The sequence below is a fragment of the Bacillus rossius genome, chromosome 1, assembly GCF_032445375.1.
Source record: "Bacillus rossius redtenbacheri isolate Brsri chromosome 1, Brsri_v3, whole genome shotgun sequence".
NCBI lineage: Eukaryota > Metazoa > Arthropoda > Insecta > Phasmatodea > Bacillidae > Bacillus > Bacillus rossius.
The window spans coordinates 71,576,094-71,592,158 of record NC_086330.1 but is presented as its reverse complement, the minus strand read 5'-3'; the positions used below and the strand labels follow the sequence as shown (position 1 = coordinate 71,592,158).

Genomic DNA, 16,065 nt, shown 5'->3' with positions numbered 1-16,065 from the left:
CAAGCATCGTCAAATGCGGCAATGTTAGGACGGTTGGTCGTGCAACCGTGCATGACGATTTTGGCGATACTGTCTGTCTTATCAATATTGAAAAAAATTGTTTGTCTGTAAAGTCGGTTTACGGACGATAGTTTAACGTGACGTCATAACAAAACATTGATGAAATGATTGCATACTATGGTGAATAAAATTGAATCATTTTTATTTTAATAATAAAATAATAAATACTTGAAATTATACTAGTAATCAGATTTTTAAAATGCAAGAATAATTAACCTTTATTGCCGAAATTGTTGTTGTAATAAGCAATGAAAACCACATTAAATTTTCACTTCACTTTATAAACAGTCGACGAAACAGTTCACGTGTAGATGACTTGTAATTAATTTTAAAAACTGGCGTTTAGCTATAAAGTTTAAATATAATTATGAACAAGTTTTCATATAAATAAATTGTAATCAAATATCTATCATCGATTATATGAATCACCATAATTTTTTAGTCAACTGTAACATAACCTATTATTACTGCACTCGCCGACAGATGCTATTTTTTTAACAATAAAAGAATAAATACTTGAAATGATACAAGTAGGTAATTAGATTTTTAAAATGCAAGAATAATTACCTTTATTGCCGAAATTTTTGTAATAAGCAATGAAAACTTCAGATTAAAATTCGTCAAGAATATTTTATGTTTTTATGTCTTCCAGTGTTCAAAATGATATGCAATTGTGGTCCCGGGCACGAAATTGTATTTATAATTAAATAATAATAACGCCCCTCGCGATAAACAAAGGAAAATATGTATTAACGACTGCCTGGTTGCCGCGAAAGGTGATAGATAGCGCGATTCGTTTGGTTCGCGTCCGTCACCGTAGATGACAGCACCGTAGGGGAATAATATTATTTCGTTTTTATAACACGATTATATAACAAATACGCATTCCAAATAGCTACACCAAACTTATTTATAATGTGTTACAATATTCTTTAAAACATTGTGCAAAAGATCCCGGGTGTAATTTGAATTATTATGACGTGTAACTGTAAAACACCATTGTTGGTTCAAAACGTATTTGAATATTCAACATTACTTTTAAATAACCGTACCGATTGTGCTGAAAATCGGTGGACGATCGTTAAATTACATAATATTAATAATTCAAACGACGAAAACATGATTGAAATGTCAAATCGATTGTTGTTCCAATCGAGTGGAAGAGAGATACTGCGCATGCGTACAATGAGCGTAACGGGACACATCCGTAGTGGGACAATGTGCGTTACGGGACACTTTTTCGTGCGTGCAGCCGGCGTTCATCGATTTATTAGACGTTTTCATGTCAAAAAAGAAGTCTTGTCATCACTTTATGAGTAATATAAAAAATTTTAATTTGTAAAATAATTTTGTTGGCATACTTCTTGCAGTAATGGTATTTTTTCTCTCTTGTATATTTTATGAGCAAAGAGCTGCTCGATATTAACTCCTAGCGAATTTTCCCTCTGTAAGAAAATTAAAATATACTGACGAGTTACTTCATTCATTAGGCTAAAACAAATTTTGTTTGGAAAGATTGTAACTGAAAGACGCCATCTTAGTTTTAACAGTTTTCAATCATATGATTAAAAAAAACATACTTGGTTTTGCAAAAGCTTTATACATAATTTAAAGAACGCCTGAAGTAGGTAATGACTGACTGCCACAACTGGTTTATCCTGTGAAGTATTGGTCGATAAGTATTAAATTAATTCTTGGTACTAATAAATAAATTTGTAATAATACTTTTAATAGGGTCTGTTAATGTTTATATATGCTTGGACAAATGAATTTATAATATACTAAACAAAAAAAAATTGGTACGACATAACAACTGTTGACACCAATGTGGTATGTTACCGCTGCTCAGTAAAGTACTTGAACCACGCGCCGCGCACTCACCTGGCGGAGACACGCGCACGTGCGGCGCACCTGGCGGTCGCTCATGTTGAGCACGTCGGCGGTCACGTGCACGAGCTCGCCGGGCACGTAGCCGCGCCTCTTAACGGCCGCCGACACCACCACCGTGCCCTTGCGGCAGCAGAACAGGCACGAGTTGGTGCTGCGCTGCTCGCTCGCGCCGCTCTGCGGACAGGCGAGCACACAGTCGCGAGTCTCCTCACATCAGTGACAACACGTTCTGGGAGTGTCGGCGATTAATTGGCTCCAGAGTCGACACAATGCACGTGGATTGCAAAAATTACATGTAAGTAGTATATCTTAGCCGATACTGCGACAGATTCAAGGCTCAAGTGTCGGAGGTGCCGACCGCCGACTTGGATTGTGACGTACGGTGGCAAACATCTTATATGAACATGACCCTTGACCTTCACCTTTGACCTTGAGATGATACTTGAACGTTGAACTTTTCGCTTCGATCGCCATATTTAATTCTAGAAGGTTGCATTTTTCGTTATGGTCACCATATTGGATTCTGACAAGTTGCAATTTTTTACGGTCGCCATCTTGGATTCTGTAATGTTGCACTTTCCGTTACAGTCACAAAATTGGATTCTGGAACATTAAACTTTTCATTTAGGTTGACATCTTGGAATATGGAACATTGAACTTTTCGTTATTGTTGCCATATTGGATTCTGGAATTTTGCCACATTCGTTATGGTCACCATCTTGAATTCTATAATGATGCAATTTTCATTATGGTTGCCAACAAAAAATTACAAATAAAAATATTATGACAATTCTACAATAACAAAAAAAAAAAAAAAAAAAAACAAGGAAAAATCAAGAGTTTCTTAATTTCTAAAGTCTTCTAAGAAGGCGAAGCGATTCTTTTGTATGCCTTGACATGTGTTTTCGGGGCATCTCCACATGACAGACGACTAACCAGGCACGACCATTTGGTGGTTAGGCACTTCCAGTTTGTGGTCAGGCTAACACGACCAGTTGGTGGCTAGGAACATACAAGTAATGGCCAAACTGAAAAATTGGTAACAAAAATTGCAACATACCAGATTTCTAAGATGGTGATCATAATGAAAAGTACAAAATTTCAGACTCCAAGATGGCGACTGTAACGAAAAGTACAACATTACATAATGATGACCGCAACGAAAAGTGCAACATTACCGAATCATGTTACGGTCAAAGGTCAAGGGTCAAGGTCCAGGTCATCCAATATGGCCGCCGTGACATCACATTCAAAGATAGCAGTCAGCATCTCCGAAAACTGAGCCTTAAGCCTGTCCCAGTATCGGATATCATATACTACTCATGCATATAAGTATTAAATTTACCAGAGAAATTAATAGTTGTATAGTCTTCATAAGCTTATTTACATTCTGAAGATCTTAGTAAACTTATATTATCAATGTAACAAATTTGATTTAATGATTTTTTTAATCACTTCCTTATTACTAAACAGATTTTTAATTTTAAAACAGAGGTTACCAGTATAATCGATTCATAAATATGCTTAAATCGTAATGAACTATACCATTAATAAATGAAAAATAATTTAATTTGGTTTGTATTAAAAACAATCATACTTTGAAAGCAATTGAAGCGGGATACAAGAAAATGAACACCAAAAACATACATAAAGTAATCAGTATCTATCAAAATACATAAATTTCTTTATCTAGGAAATTCTGTATCTGTAATGAGAGTCCAGTTACGAAGTGGTCCGACTTAGGAGTAAAAAAAATGAATCCCTTGTTACAAAAAATGTATGCATATAGTCCACGTGCGACAAAAATGAAACTTATTGCTTATTAGTTATCAGATAGAGATAAATCATTATTATTTTTAAGTGAAACGTCTCTGGGCGGAATGGGATTAAAATTTGAAGGCCAAATTTCAATGCAACATTTTCGTAAAATATTGTTGTGAAATATTTCTGACGCGAAAAGATGGAGAATAGGATGCGGACGGTGCAGAGAACTAGTTGGGCCTCGTTTACTTGAGCGGGTTCCATGTGGTGGAGTGCGGCTCAGGTTGAACCCTGCCAGGCTGCAGGGATAGACGGGTTGCGGCGGTAGGGAACCGCCAGCGTCTGACGCCACCCCGACTTGCTGGCATCTAGTAAGGTATCCAGTGGGCAATACAACGTGGTTTGAGCTTATTTTTGTGCACCGCGCCACGGGCGGCCATATGACCAAAAATTGGTGTTCTTTCTGGTAAGTATTATTTTAATTAATTGTGTAATCAGTATAGTTAAACATTTTTTAATGAGTATAGTTTAAGCTGTGCTACAAAATATTTTTTGAAGTGAAATTTCTTTGGGGGCGATGAAAGTAAAATTTCAAGGCCGAATTTCAGTGCAAAGTTTTCGTGAAATATTGTTATGAAACGATTCTGACGCGAAAAGGACAGAGAATTGATAGGTACTTGACTTGGCCAAAGAAATTTAAAGAGAGTACTGTGCTATATACACTGCTGAGCTCGTTTTCGTTCTCCTCCACACCCCCTCCCCTCCCTAAATAAAAGAATCGTGAGAGACAGATGAACGAAGTAATAAGACATGAGTGTGCGTATGCGATAGTTTCAGAAAATAGATAAAGGTATCCTATACAGTTATCTGTAAATGCCTTTAATTTTATATTTGTTACCAGTGCGCTCGCGTTCCTCCTTGTTCAACCAGCAGCGTAGAGAGCGCTATTGAGACAGTCCCTGCATTTATTACATAGTTAGAGCTACCTGTTAAGAATTTCATATTTCGTTCAGAGATTTGGCGTTATCCAAATGGGCAGAATGGGTTAAGGAACAGTTTTATTTATGGTGTATTTCAACAGTGAGTAATAATTATTGTTGATCAATAGTTATTGATAAATTGAGAGTTATTTTAAAGTGAGTAAAAATTTTGTCAACCAATGTTTATTAAATTTTTTTTTTCTTATTCTCTCTCTCTCTCTCTCTCTCTCTCTCTCTCTCTCTCTCTCTCTCTCTCTCTCTCTTGCTGTTTTACCACGTACGAGTCGAGGTTTAAATTTCCAAAAAGTTTCACTTCTATCACGTGTACTGAGCTATTGAAAAATTTATAATGATTAAGAATAATAAGAATGCGTCCTGTACTTTCGCATCCGTTCACCGGCTCTTTTGACGTCTCTTTCGGCAGTTCATTCCACGTTACCTTTGATAATACCTCTAATCTGCTTCTGCCGTTATATTATTTTTCGACCTCCAGCTGAATAAAATGAGAGAAAAACACACTGCACTCGAACATGAATTACACCTATAAAGTATATACCACAAGTCTATAAGTCCTTTCAACATTTAAAATCACAGTGTCTACATACCAAAAATAAACTGCATACGTATTTTTTACATTTTCAATCACACTATTCACATAAAAATGACTAATAATCATAAAGTTAATTGCATAAATCACTTACTCTTTTCCACAAGAATTAGTACATAAGAGATACTTGAAATAAAATGGTAGCACCAATCGTTAGACGTTGCGAAAACTAAATAGTAGACAAACACAAGCAGCGTTACGAGAATTCCGTAGCATCATTGCTACGTCATTTCTACCTTTCCTCTGCCGTATCTCCTTCCAGCCATTGCAATTAGCATATAGCATGCTACGCTAAGTACATATTACCCCTACCCATTGCCGTCTCCCATTCGACAGCAAGTGCATGGATGGAGTAGCGTCGCCGCTGACGCAGTCTCCTCTTCTCCCGGTTCCCCCCACCCCGTACCTTACCATTTCCCTCATGCGATCCGCAGAAAATTGTAGCTCCTTCAGCAAAGAAGTTTCACTTAAAAACAGTAGCTCTCAACTTATTTGTCCATTACAGCTGAAAACCAATTTGAGAAAATTAATCGTAAATATTTCTCGCAACATCAAAATTGTGTGATGGCAGTTGCGTGCACAATGGAAACGGATCAGAAACGAAATATTTTAGCGCTGAGCATAACAATGGAAAGCATAATGCACCCCGGTGGGATTCGTGAGGTACTATACAGAGTAATGGGTGTTAATGGACTACCGAGTATTCACACGAAATACCGCCATATTTCTGGGTCACGTTGAATAATGCTAAGTGTTGTGTGGTGGGTAACGTCACGAAATAAGCTTTCATTCCCGGCTACAGCCATATATACAGCTCCATTACCATTGAGTCACTAAAGAACATACAATTGGGGATCACCAACTGATTATTTAATAGGAAAATTATATTAAAACATTTATCTACCAACTAAAATTTTAGTAGAACTAAGTATAATGAATAACGAAATAGTACCATTAATTAAAAAGTCTCTTTATATCACAGCACAAATAATATTTATTTAAAGAGAAGCTCTTATTTAAAAACAAATTATATCGTTCTAGGAACTATTTACAGAAATCTGCAAGCAGTAGGCAATTTGTTCTTTATTATTTTAATCGTGACAATAATTTTAATGCATAAAGAATTGGTTTGATGGAGATTTTTTCTGCAAGGAAGAAATAGCTGTCTAACCTATGTTTTTGATCATGTATATCTTAATACCATAATTGAACATTGGCTAGCATTCACATAAAGTTAGTTTTGATGCAGTTCTAACTATTCACACTCCAGAATTATACATAAACAAATAATTTTATTTTGGTATAAATGTTATCCAGTCTTCATAAAATTATCACTTATTCAATAAGTATTTATAATTTTAGAGTTCAATATTGTACGCTATTCGGTAAAAAAAAAAGTACGACAAACTGTAGCATACAGATTTTGGAAAGCAAACATATTGAATTATATCTGTTGGCTTACAAATATTCGAAACAAAAAATTAAATATGACAAGAAGTTGAAACTTGAAAATCTAAATAACATATGTATTCACCCTGTGAACTATATATACGATTGAAAAAAGAATAATTGTATAAAAAATATTTCTACAACTATGATAAAAATACTACGATTTCATTAGCTTTTGGTAAACATGTTTTGTTGATTAATGTTTATCCATCTATTGTGCCACATATTTTAGTAAATCCCATGGCCATGGTTGCAAAGTACACATTATTGTATCCTGATTCCTGAGAGCTGTAAGCACCCGGTCGGTAATTTACAGTCCTGAATAAATTACAATGAAAAGTCCCAAAAATATAGAAATGCCCAAAATAAATAAATCATTATTTCATGTATGATATCTTATTTCCCTGCATTCAATATTTTTTTAAATTCAGAATAAGTTCTTTAATATTTTCCCCTACTTCAATCAAATTTTTCGTATATACATATTTAGTAAATATTTTCAGTAAAATAATAATAAAAATTTGGTTTAAAAATCTTGGAATTTAATGCAGAAAGCGATTTGAATGCAAATGAGGTACCACCAGTTCCTCCTTCAAATTTTTACCACACGCAATATTAATTAACGAATAAAAACCTAAATTCAATGAAAAACATTAAAATTTACGGTTTAAAACTTGAATTTTAATTTATGAACAAAAACGGTGTTTTTCTTTAATTTTTGAAAATGGACTTTAAATTAATTTGCCAAAATTAATATTTTTTTTATTTAAATTCAGGTTAAAAAGATTTAGAAAAGATTTGGCCCTTAACATGCCCATGTATTACTGATGGGCTTGATCTGAGGATTCTGAAGTGCGTGATGCAAGTCCCTTCATATTATTTTGGTCCGTACAAAGTGTCATATTCAACTGAGGTGTATAACATTTCAGGGTCAGAGTTTTAGAATAATGTCATAGGTGGGGGCCCACCATTTGTCCAACTGTCCACTTGTCCAACTAACCACTTCTCCAAGCTCCATTGGTTCGAAGGACCATTTGTCCAAGTGACCACTTGTCCAACCGACAGTCTCTCCAAGTTTTGAGGGGCGGGTGGCGTCTCCCACCCGCGCAATCTTGCTCCGCCCTGCCTCTTCGCGACACCTAATCCCAGCACGGCAGATAAGCCGCCAATCGGCGACGTCAGTTCTCACACTGCGAGGGAGCTACTGAAACTTAAACCGCTCTTACAATTACGTGCATAAAGCGACTATGTCGGGCAGGCACGGCCCTAGACGCCCAGAGATGAGAAACTCAGTCCTGTTTCAAGACATGATTTTGAAGTGAGATTTAAAAATATATATTTAATGTTTAAATGTTTAATGACATATATACAAAGTTGTAATTTAATTATAACATGAAATTTTATTGGTTTAACGATAGAGTTGTGACTAAATAAGACAAATACAAATTTATACTCGAACCTTATCCTTGTCTCGATCTCCTATATCTACCCTTCGCACTAAGAGCCGTTCAACTACCTTACGGAGATCATTGAGCTTACTCTACACATGCTTTTACTAGCTTCACCTGTATGTATCTATCAATGTAACGGATAAGATAAGTTCAACGTAATTTTCATTAAATTAAAGACATTTTACTAACTTAAAATTTGCACACTTGTCAAGGGCTGGCGACAATATGAGATTTTACTAACTAAAAACCTTAAAATTAAAAGGTGGAGGGGGTCATAGAGTTAAAAACCATTTATTAAGAGCTATGGGTAATAACCTGGCACAGTTGAGGCACAATAAAGCATAGTTTTTGCGCAGAGTAATCACCTTGGATGAAACTTGAATTCACCATTACAATACGGAAATAAAAGCACATTGAAAACAGTGGAAATTTTTCTAGTTTGGTCTCTCTTCCTTAAAAAAAATTGAATACTAAAATAAAAATCCCAAAACGAATTTACTTGGTGCTACAAATATTTCTCTATTTAAAGCAACAGGCGGACATGTGCAATTCCTACTCGTTTCATATAAATTACCGTTTATTGTTTATACTATAAAGCCTGAGCATTGTTGCTGTAGCCGCAATGTTGTTATTTGTTTACGTTTATTTGTATCGCATTTTCCGTTTTTTTTAAATATAATTTTAAAGCTCATAACATGGTCCTGTGCACTTGATCCTGTGGTACATGATTTTTTTTTTTTTTTGCTTTGAGGAGGCACGTAGCAAGTAATTTATTTTGTACATAATTTATATTTTTTATATTTCATATTTTATGTAATTTATTATTTTCTACGTAATTTATTATTATTATGTAATTTTTATATTTTTACGTCAGGTTCCGCGTTATCACGCAAAAAGCGTTGGCGCTATGCGCCTCACCACTGCTAAAAAATAAATCAGTATCATGTACCACAGGATCAGGTGTGCAAGATCATGCCATTAGGATGAATGGAGTGGATTCAACATGAAATGTTAAACGTTCTAAACTCACCTATGTTGGAGGCGGGTACAGTTTCTTCGCGAAATCGTTCACGTTCGTCGGGATACCTCCGACGGAACAATCATTCCACAAAGTACCCGACGACATGCGGAATTCGTCGCATAGTTTCCAACCAAAAGTCCTCGAAGAACCAGCCATATTCAAGACAATTTATCGCGGCATTGATTGACGAATTGACTTGAACGACTGAAACAATTCATGCAAGAAGTAAACAATAGTTTTCAACAATGAAAATTAACAGTGTATGGATCCATTTGAAAGATTACCTCCCACACTACAAACTAGTACAACGTTTGAATTCTCCAATAAAAAGAAATGGCAAAATAAATGCTATACCTATGAAAATACACAGATGTTAAGTGTCTAAGATTCGTTACGTATTTTAAGAATAAAAAATGTTGGAACTCATGTAAGTTGTTGTAAAAAAAAATATGGAACTTCAGATACTTAATTGAAAAGTACTCAAAATCACACTCACGGATTTAGAAACAATAGCAATTAATGTCCGCTGGCACCTTACCGAACAGGTAACTACAGTAAACTTTCATATCAACGGTAATTTTTCTAAACTGGTTGGAATTTCTTATGTACGCCTTTTAATATAAATAGAGGAATGTTTGTAGCACTAAATAAAAGAGTTTCGGATTAATTTTTTTACGGTAGAGGGGTCAAACTAGATTAACACCAAATAGTTGATTGCAAATGGGAATCAGCTCCAAAAAAGGCAAATGCTGTTCTTTTGGATGGGAAAGTGACTGTGAATACTTTCTTGGATATTCATAAAGCTATTTAATATATTATATTGGAAAAATATAAACCGTGACAGGAGCATACTGCACAAAATAACTTGTTAAACTGAAGGCGGAAATTGCAGAAAACAACAATATTTGCTGCAAAATGTTTTTCACTGAGACAACGCACCATCTCACACCGCAATGATTATCATGGTGAAAATCGGTGAATTGTGGTTTGAACTGCTGACCACCCTTCTTACCTCCCCCTAGGCTATTTCCGAGTTGAGGTTATGGTGGAAAATGTGCACGGTGATTAGTTTTCTTCATCTAGAAAAGGGGGGGGGGGGGGGGGGGGGAGGTGGTGGTAAAATCCTTTAAATATAAAATTTTTTGTAAATGTATTCTTCTTAACACACTTTTATTTGCTTTAGCTGTATGTATCAATTTAATAGAATAATCCACCACGAATTTCGCTAACTGTATGTCTCTAACAGAAATTAAAATTGTCACAAGTTTTAAGTAGCTACCGTTGACAATTCAATATTTTAATGACTTAAGACCTTAGAAATAAGAAGTAGGGGTTGGGTTTATGGGAAAGAAAAAAAACACAATTTTGAAGTTACAGGTAATAAACTGTTTGTGACGTAATAACATCTTATAACTCTATGAAAACCGGCTGCACGCACGAAAAAGTGTCGCATTCCACCTGAGCTGAGAGTGCAAGCGAGAGCGCCTTTTGTGACGCATGAATCTCTCTTCCACTCCATCGGCCGATGCGTCCGAGTAGAAGAGAGACAGTGGCAGCGTACAACCTACATGTGAAATGTTTTGTCAACTGTTTATAAAGCGAAGTGAAAAGTTTATGTAGTGTCCATTGTTTATTACAACAACAATTGCGGAAAAAAAGTAATTAACTCTTGCATTTTAAGCATTTGATTAGCGATATAACCTCATATATTTGTTCTTCTTCATCAATGTTTTCTTACGACGTTATGAATTAAAATTATCGTCCGTAAAACAACTTTACAGACAACCATATCTACCAGTTTTTTTTTTCTATTCTAGAGAACCGGAGCATGATGAGAATTTTCCCCAGGGTCGACTGTGATGTGGGGTTAAAGACACAAGTTATGAACATTTTAAAACATAGTGACTTTTATATTTTGTATGTTTTGATCCAAATGGTAAGGTTTAGGTGGAAAATCTGCTCAGGTAATGAAGGGAGTGTAACGCCTCTATATTGTGAACATTTTAAAAATATATTCTTTCCGATTTAGAGTGTTTCTGAGGTCGTGCTGTTATGGTTGAACATGTGGCTGGGGTTCATCTTTTATCCCAATTATAATTCAAAATATATAAATTAAATTGCTATTATAAAATACTTAAAACTGAATCCATGTTATGGCGTAATGCCCTTAAAATTCAAAAATTTAAGAAAAGTGTATATATTTTTATTTAGATGGTAGTTTATTAGTTTGATCTGAATTATATAGGAATATTTATGTATGTGTGGACAACGTAATAAAATCTTTCCATTCAAATGTTATCTAATTTTTGCCGTCAGAATGTATTGAAATTTTGTGTACACGTAAAGAATCACAGACAACACAATATTTTGATAACATATGACCATTTCGATTGGGGGAGGGGGGAGAACAAGTTAACATAGTAAAACAAACCAATAAAATAAAATAAATGAGTAGTATATAAATGGGGCTCCGAGCGCAGAAGTGGAGGCGAGGATTGAGGATGGGGTCACCGACCGACCGCTCTGACATCATTTTGGTGTCAAATTTCCGCAAAAGAGCCTCAAAACGCCTCAAAATTCCTCAAAAGGTCCCGTTTAGAGGGAAAAATTCCCTTTTTTTTTTTTTTTTTTGAAAATTTCCCGTTTTCAAGAGAAAATTTCCCGATTTAATTTTAAAAAATTCACAATTTCGACAGTAGTATAGGATAGCCGGTCCGAGGACATGGCGCTGGCGCGTGGTGTGTGGCCGGTGGTGTTTTCCGCCATCTTGGATTGTGATGTCACGGCGGCCATCTTGGATGGTTGTGACCTTGACCTTTGACCTTGACCTTTGACCCTCAAAATCCGCCAAAATTGGGCAAAAATTGCCCAAAATTCCACAAAATTCGTCAAAATTTACATTTCTGTGAAAAAAATTCCGCCAAAAATTCTCAAAAAATTCCACAATTTAAAAATCAGGATTTCGAAAATCCTCAAAAGTCGTTTTGTCCTAGAAAGAACCCAAATTCCTAAAAGCGGCTTAAAACTCCTAAGAGCTAGCCGCTCTAAGCCGCAGAGGTCATGACCTTGAAAATTAGGATGCCATGACAGCCATTTTGAATGATGACGTCACCGTTGCAATTTTCGTTACAGCCGTCATCTTTAACTTTTTTATTTATTATCCGATTTTAATAAAAAAAATTTTAAATTAATAAAAAAAATTAACTTAATAAATTTTTAATAAAAAATATTTAAAAAAACAAACATTTACGACACGGAGTTCGAAGTCCTCGGTTCGAACCCGACGAGTGCAAAAAAAAATTAAAATGGCGACCGATCCTTCCCCCGTGGTGGGTGCTAGCAGACTGACTCCCACCACTTTTTTTCAAAGCATATATATCGTCACCTAGTATGACGTCATGTCCGCCATCTTGTCTTCGATGCTGGAAGCCATCATCATTGTATCGTCGGCGAGAGTGCGCTGACGTCATGTTAGTTTAGTTCTTATCCGCTAGAGTACAGTAATCATTTATTACTATGACACTCGCCATCTTGAAATTCGGCCGCCATCTTGAAAATCTGTAATTATTTAGCTAGAAATTCGGGAAAAGTTCCAATATTCATTAAATAAATCACTCATTAATTTACATATTGATTCGATGGATTCCTGTCCTCGGTTCGATACCCGACCGATGCAATAATGTTTAATTTTATGTAAAAAATAATAATTTCAATAAACCATGTTCAACATTCGTAAAGAGACTCTAAATCCTCTACGACCATCATCCTATCAGACATCAAGACCACCATCTTGGAAATCCGTAATTTTAAAGCTAGAGATTCGGGAAAAGTCCCAAAATTCATTAAATAAATCATCATTAATTTACATATTGATTCGATCCGCTTCTGTCCTCGGTTCGATCCTTGGACGATGCAAAACATATTAATTTTAAGTGAACTATAATAATTTTAATAAATAATCATCAAAGTCCTAAATGAAGCATAGTTTCCAAATCAACCATCATCCTATAAGTCATTATGGTCACCATCTTGGAATCGTGTAATTATTTAGCTAGAGATGCGGGAAAAAGTTCAAAATTCATTAACTTAATGTGTAATCTATATATACTGATTGATTAGATCGAATAAGGTCCTTGGTTCGATCCCTGGTCGATACAAATCAACTTTAATTTTAAAAAATACCACAAAAGCGACAGGTTTGAGAAATAAAAACACCGCAAGTTCTTTTAAAAAATTTTATTACATAAATTCAATACACTACTACAAGTACAAAAAAACACTGACAAATTAATAAAGCCTTTTTGGATTCCTCGATTCAAACAGTCTTCTTATTGTACGGACTAAGCCTTTTACATGACTTTAAATGTCTATACGATCCGTTCATCACCACAGCCAGAGACGGACTGAAGTTCATATCACTTATATAGTCTCATTAGCCGGTACAACACATGAGTCAAATCAATAACCATGTTCATTATACGTCTCGGAGCATTTTTTATAATGACGATGTAAGCTATCGAGACGTGAAATTAGTTTATTGCACTTATTGCACTGAAATTGTATTCTTTGAACATTATTAGAACAACCGCTTCTTTCATGTCTGCGAGCATTTGAGGTGATAGTAAATGATGCACCACAGTATTTGCACTGATGCGAAGTACGCTCTTCATTAATTGAAGTATTCAATGCTGATGTAACTTCAGCTGATGGTGGAACAGCACATATCGAAGTCTCCTCCAGTGTTGTCAGAGGCGTTGCCAACAGGATCTGCTCCAACATCGTCGGCGCCGAGGTCATGATTCCCGTAGTCGATGGTACATCCTCCATCGAGTACGACGTTAAAGTCGGTAAAGATGCCATCGAAGTCTCAAGAACAGGCAATGACGCGACTTATGCACCAGAAGAAACAAACTAGGTGATCCGTACACCGTCGACGACAGTAACAAACTGAGCGTCCTGCTGTCTAGGACTCGTTTATATACATTAACCGGTTTGAATAATACGCTAGTCAAATCAAGAACAATTTACTAAAATACTAGAGTCAAAACAACATTAAAAAAATAGAAGCACCATCAAAAAAAAAGGAAGCACATTTGGAAGCACCTTCAAAAAAGGAAAAACAATAGGAAGCACCGACTACGAAAAAACAGCACATTTGGAAGCACCGTCATCGAAAAGGCAGCACATTTGGAAGCACCGACTACGAAAAGGCAGCACATTTGGAAGCACCGACAACGAAAAGGCAGCACATTTGGCAGCACCGTCAACGAAAAGACAGCACATTTGGAAGCACCGACTACGAAAAGGCAGCACATTTGGCAGCACCGACAACGAAAAGGCAGCACATTTGGCAGCACCGACAACGAAAAGGCAGCACATTTGGAAGCACCGACAACGAAAAGGCTGCACATTTGGAAGCACCGACTACGAAAAGGCAGCACATTTGGAAGCACCGACAACGAAAAGGCAGCACATTTGGAAGCACCATCATCGAAAAGGCAGCACATTTGGAAGCTCCATCAACAAAAAAAAAAGGCAAAAAGGAAGCACAATTTACGAGATCTAAGTCTTAGTTAGAAATAAGAAAACAAGAAATAAAAACATTAAATTCGTATAATTTAAATTATTTATTTTATTGCTTTACATTATACAAATGCAAGTAAAACAAGCCATTATTGTATGTAGCCAGCATTCCTCAGTTCCTTGAGTATGAAGGATATTTCTTTGATGCACGAATAGTTTCCTGCACAAAGCGAACCATGTAGAAGTCTTAGCCGGTCAACCAATATGTTTGGATCTTTCCACGATGTGTAATCAATCTCTTCTACCACCATCTTCCTTGCACCTTTATAAATATTATGATCTCTGGTGTCTTCCGTTTTACCACCAACCTCAGGGTAACTTTCATGTTTGAGACGGTGATCATCACAAGCTTGATCAGATTTATTTAATATATCACGTCGTTTCCACCGTTTCGGTCTCAGGACACCGCCACATTCTTCGATCTTGGCAGCTTTAAGTGCTTCATCATAGTCTATGTCTTTGTCAACAGCCTCAGAGTCACTGTAACAATCACCGTAGAAGGAATCGTCCTCACCCAATTTACCGTAATAATTCGATGATGATGATGTTGAAGTGTCTTCATCGTCTTCGTGCTTCCTTTTTAGGAGTCCATCATTTTTACAAAGTAGGAAAGATCTACTTGAATTCGGCTGGAATATATTCTCACTTTTCACGTTAAGGATTCTTCCATTGTCTTCATTCTTTCGTAAATCATCAACCTCCTTCAATTTAAGTTCTTTGTCAAGATCGGAAGAGCCAAGAAAATTATTGTCGTAATGCAGATCACTCTTCCTTAGGCTAGTAGATTCATCGTTGTCCTCTAGCTTGTACGCAGGCTTGGCGCTACAAGTTCTGCCATGTCTTTTTAGGCTCTCTCTCCGCGTAAACGACTTGCTACATCGAACACAACTTATCATATTGCGCAGTGGATTTTTAACACAGTCATTCTTCTCGTGTTGTCTTTTATTCTTTCTCAAGATAAACTCTTTACTGCAAAACTTACACCTATGTTCTTTCGATACAGCGTCAGATCCCAAATCAGAATTCATATTAGTTACTGAGACTAATGCCAGATACCAATTGAGTGTTTTAAATTAGATCCAATACTTAAATAGAAATTTTTTCATATTTCATCAGCGAGAATTAATATATCTCATGCAAAAGTACTTTATGCATGTAGTTCTGCTTTTCAACAACAGATGTCGCCACATGTTGCTTGCAGGTAAATAATATTTAGTTCTTTTATGCGGGATGCGGGATGCTCACTAACGATCGCAAAAGAAG

At 36.0% G+C, this 16,065-nt stretch overlaps 1 protein-coding gene across 1 annotated transcript in view; it reads right to left on the bottom strand.

Moving 5' to 3' along the window:
- LOC134529626 (uncharacterized) overlaps nucleotides 1–16,065 on the bottom strand; it is a 131,099-nt gene that overhangs the window by 27,535 nt on the left and 87,499 nt on the right. Inside the window, exon 9 of the mRNA XM_063363963.1 lies at nucleotides 1,942–2,124. Coding sequence (XP_063220033.1) covers nucleotides 1,942–2,124 — 183 coding nt within the window. The remainder of the gene's footprint in view (nucleotides 1–1,941; nucleotides 2,125–16,065) is intronic.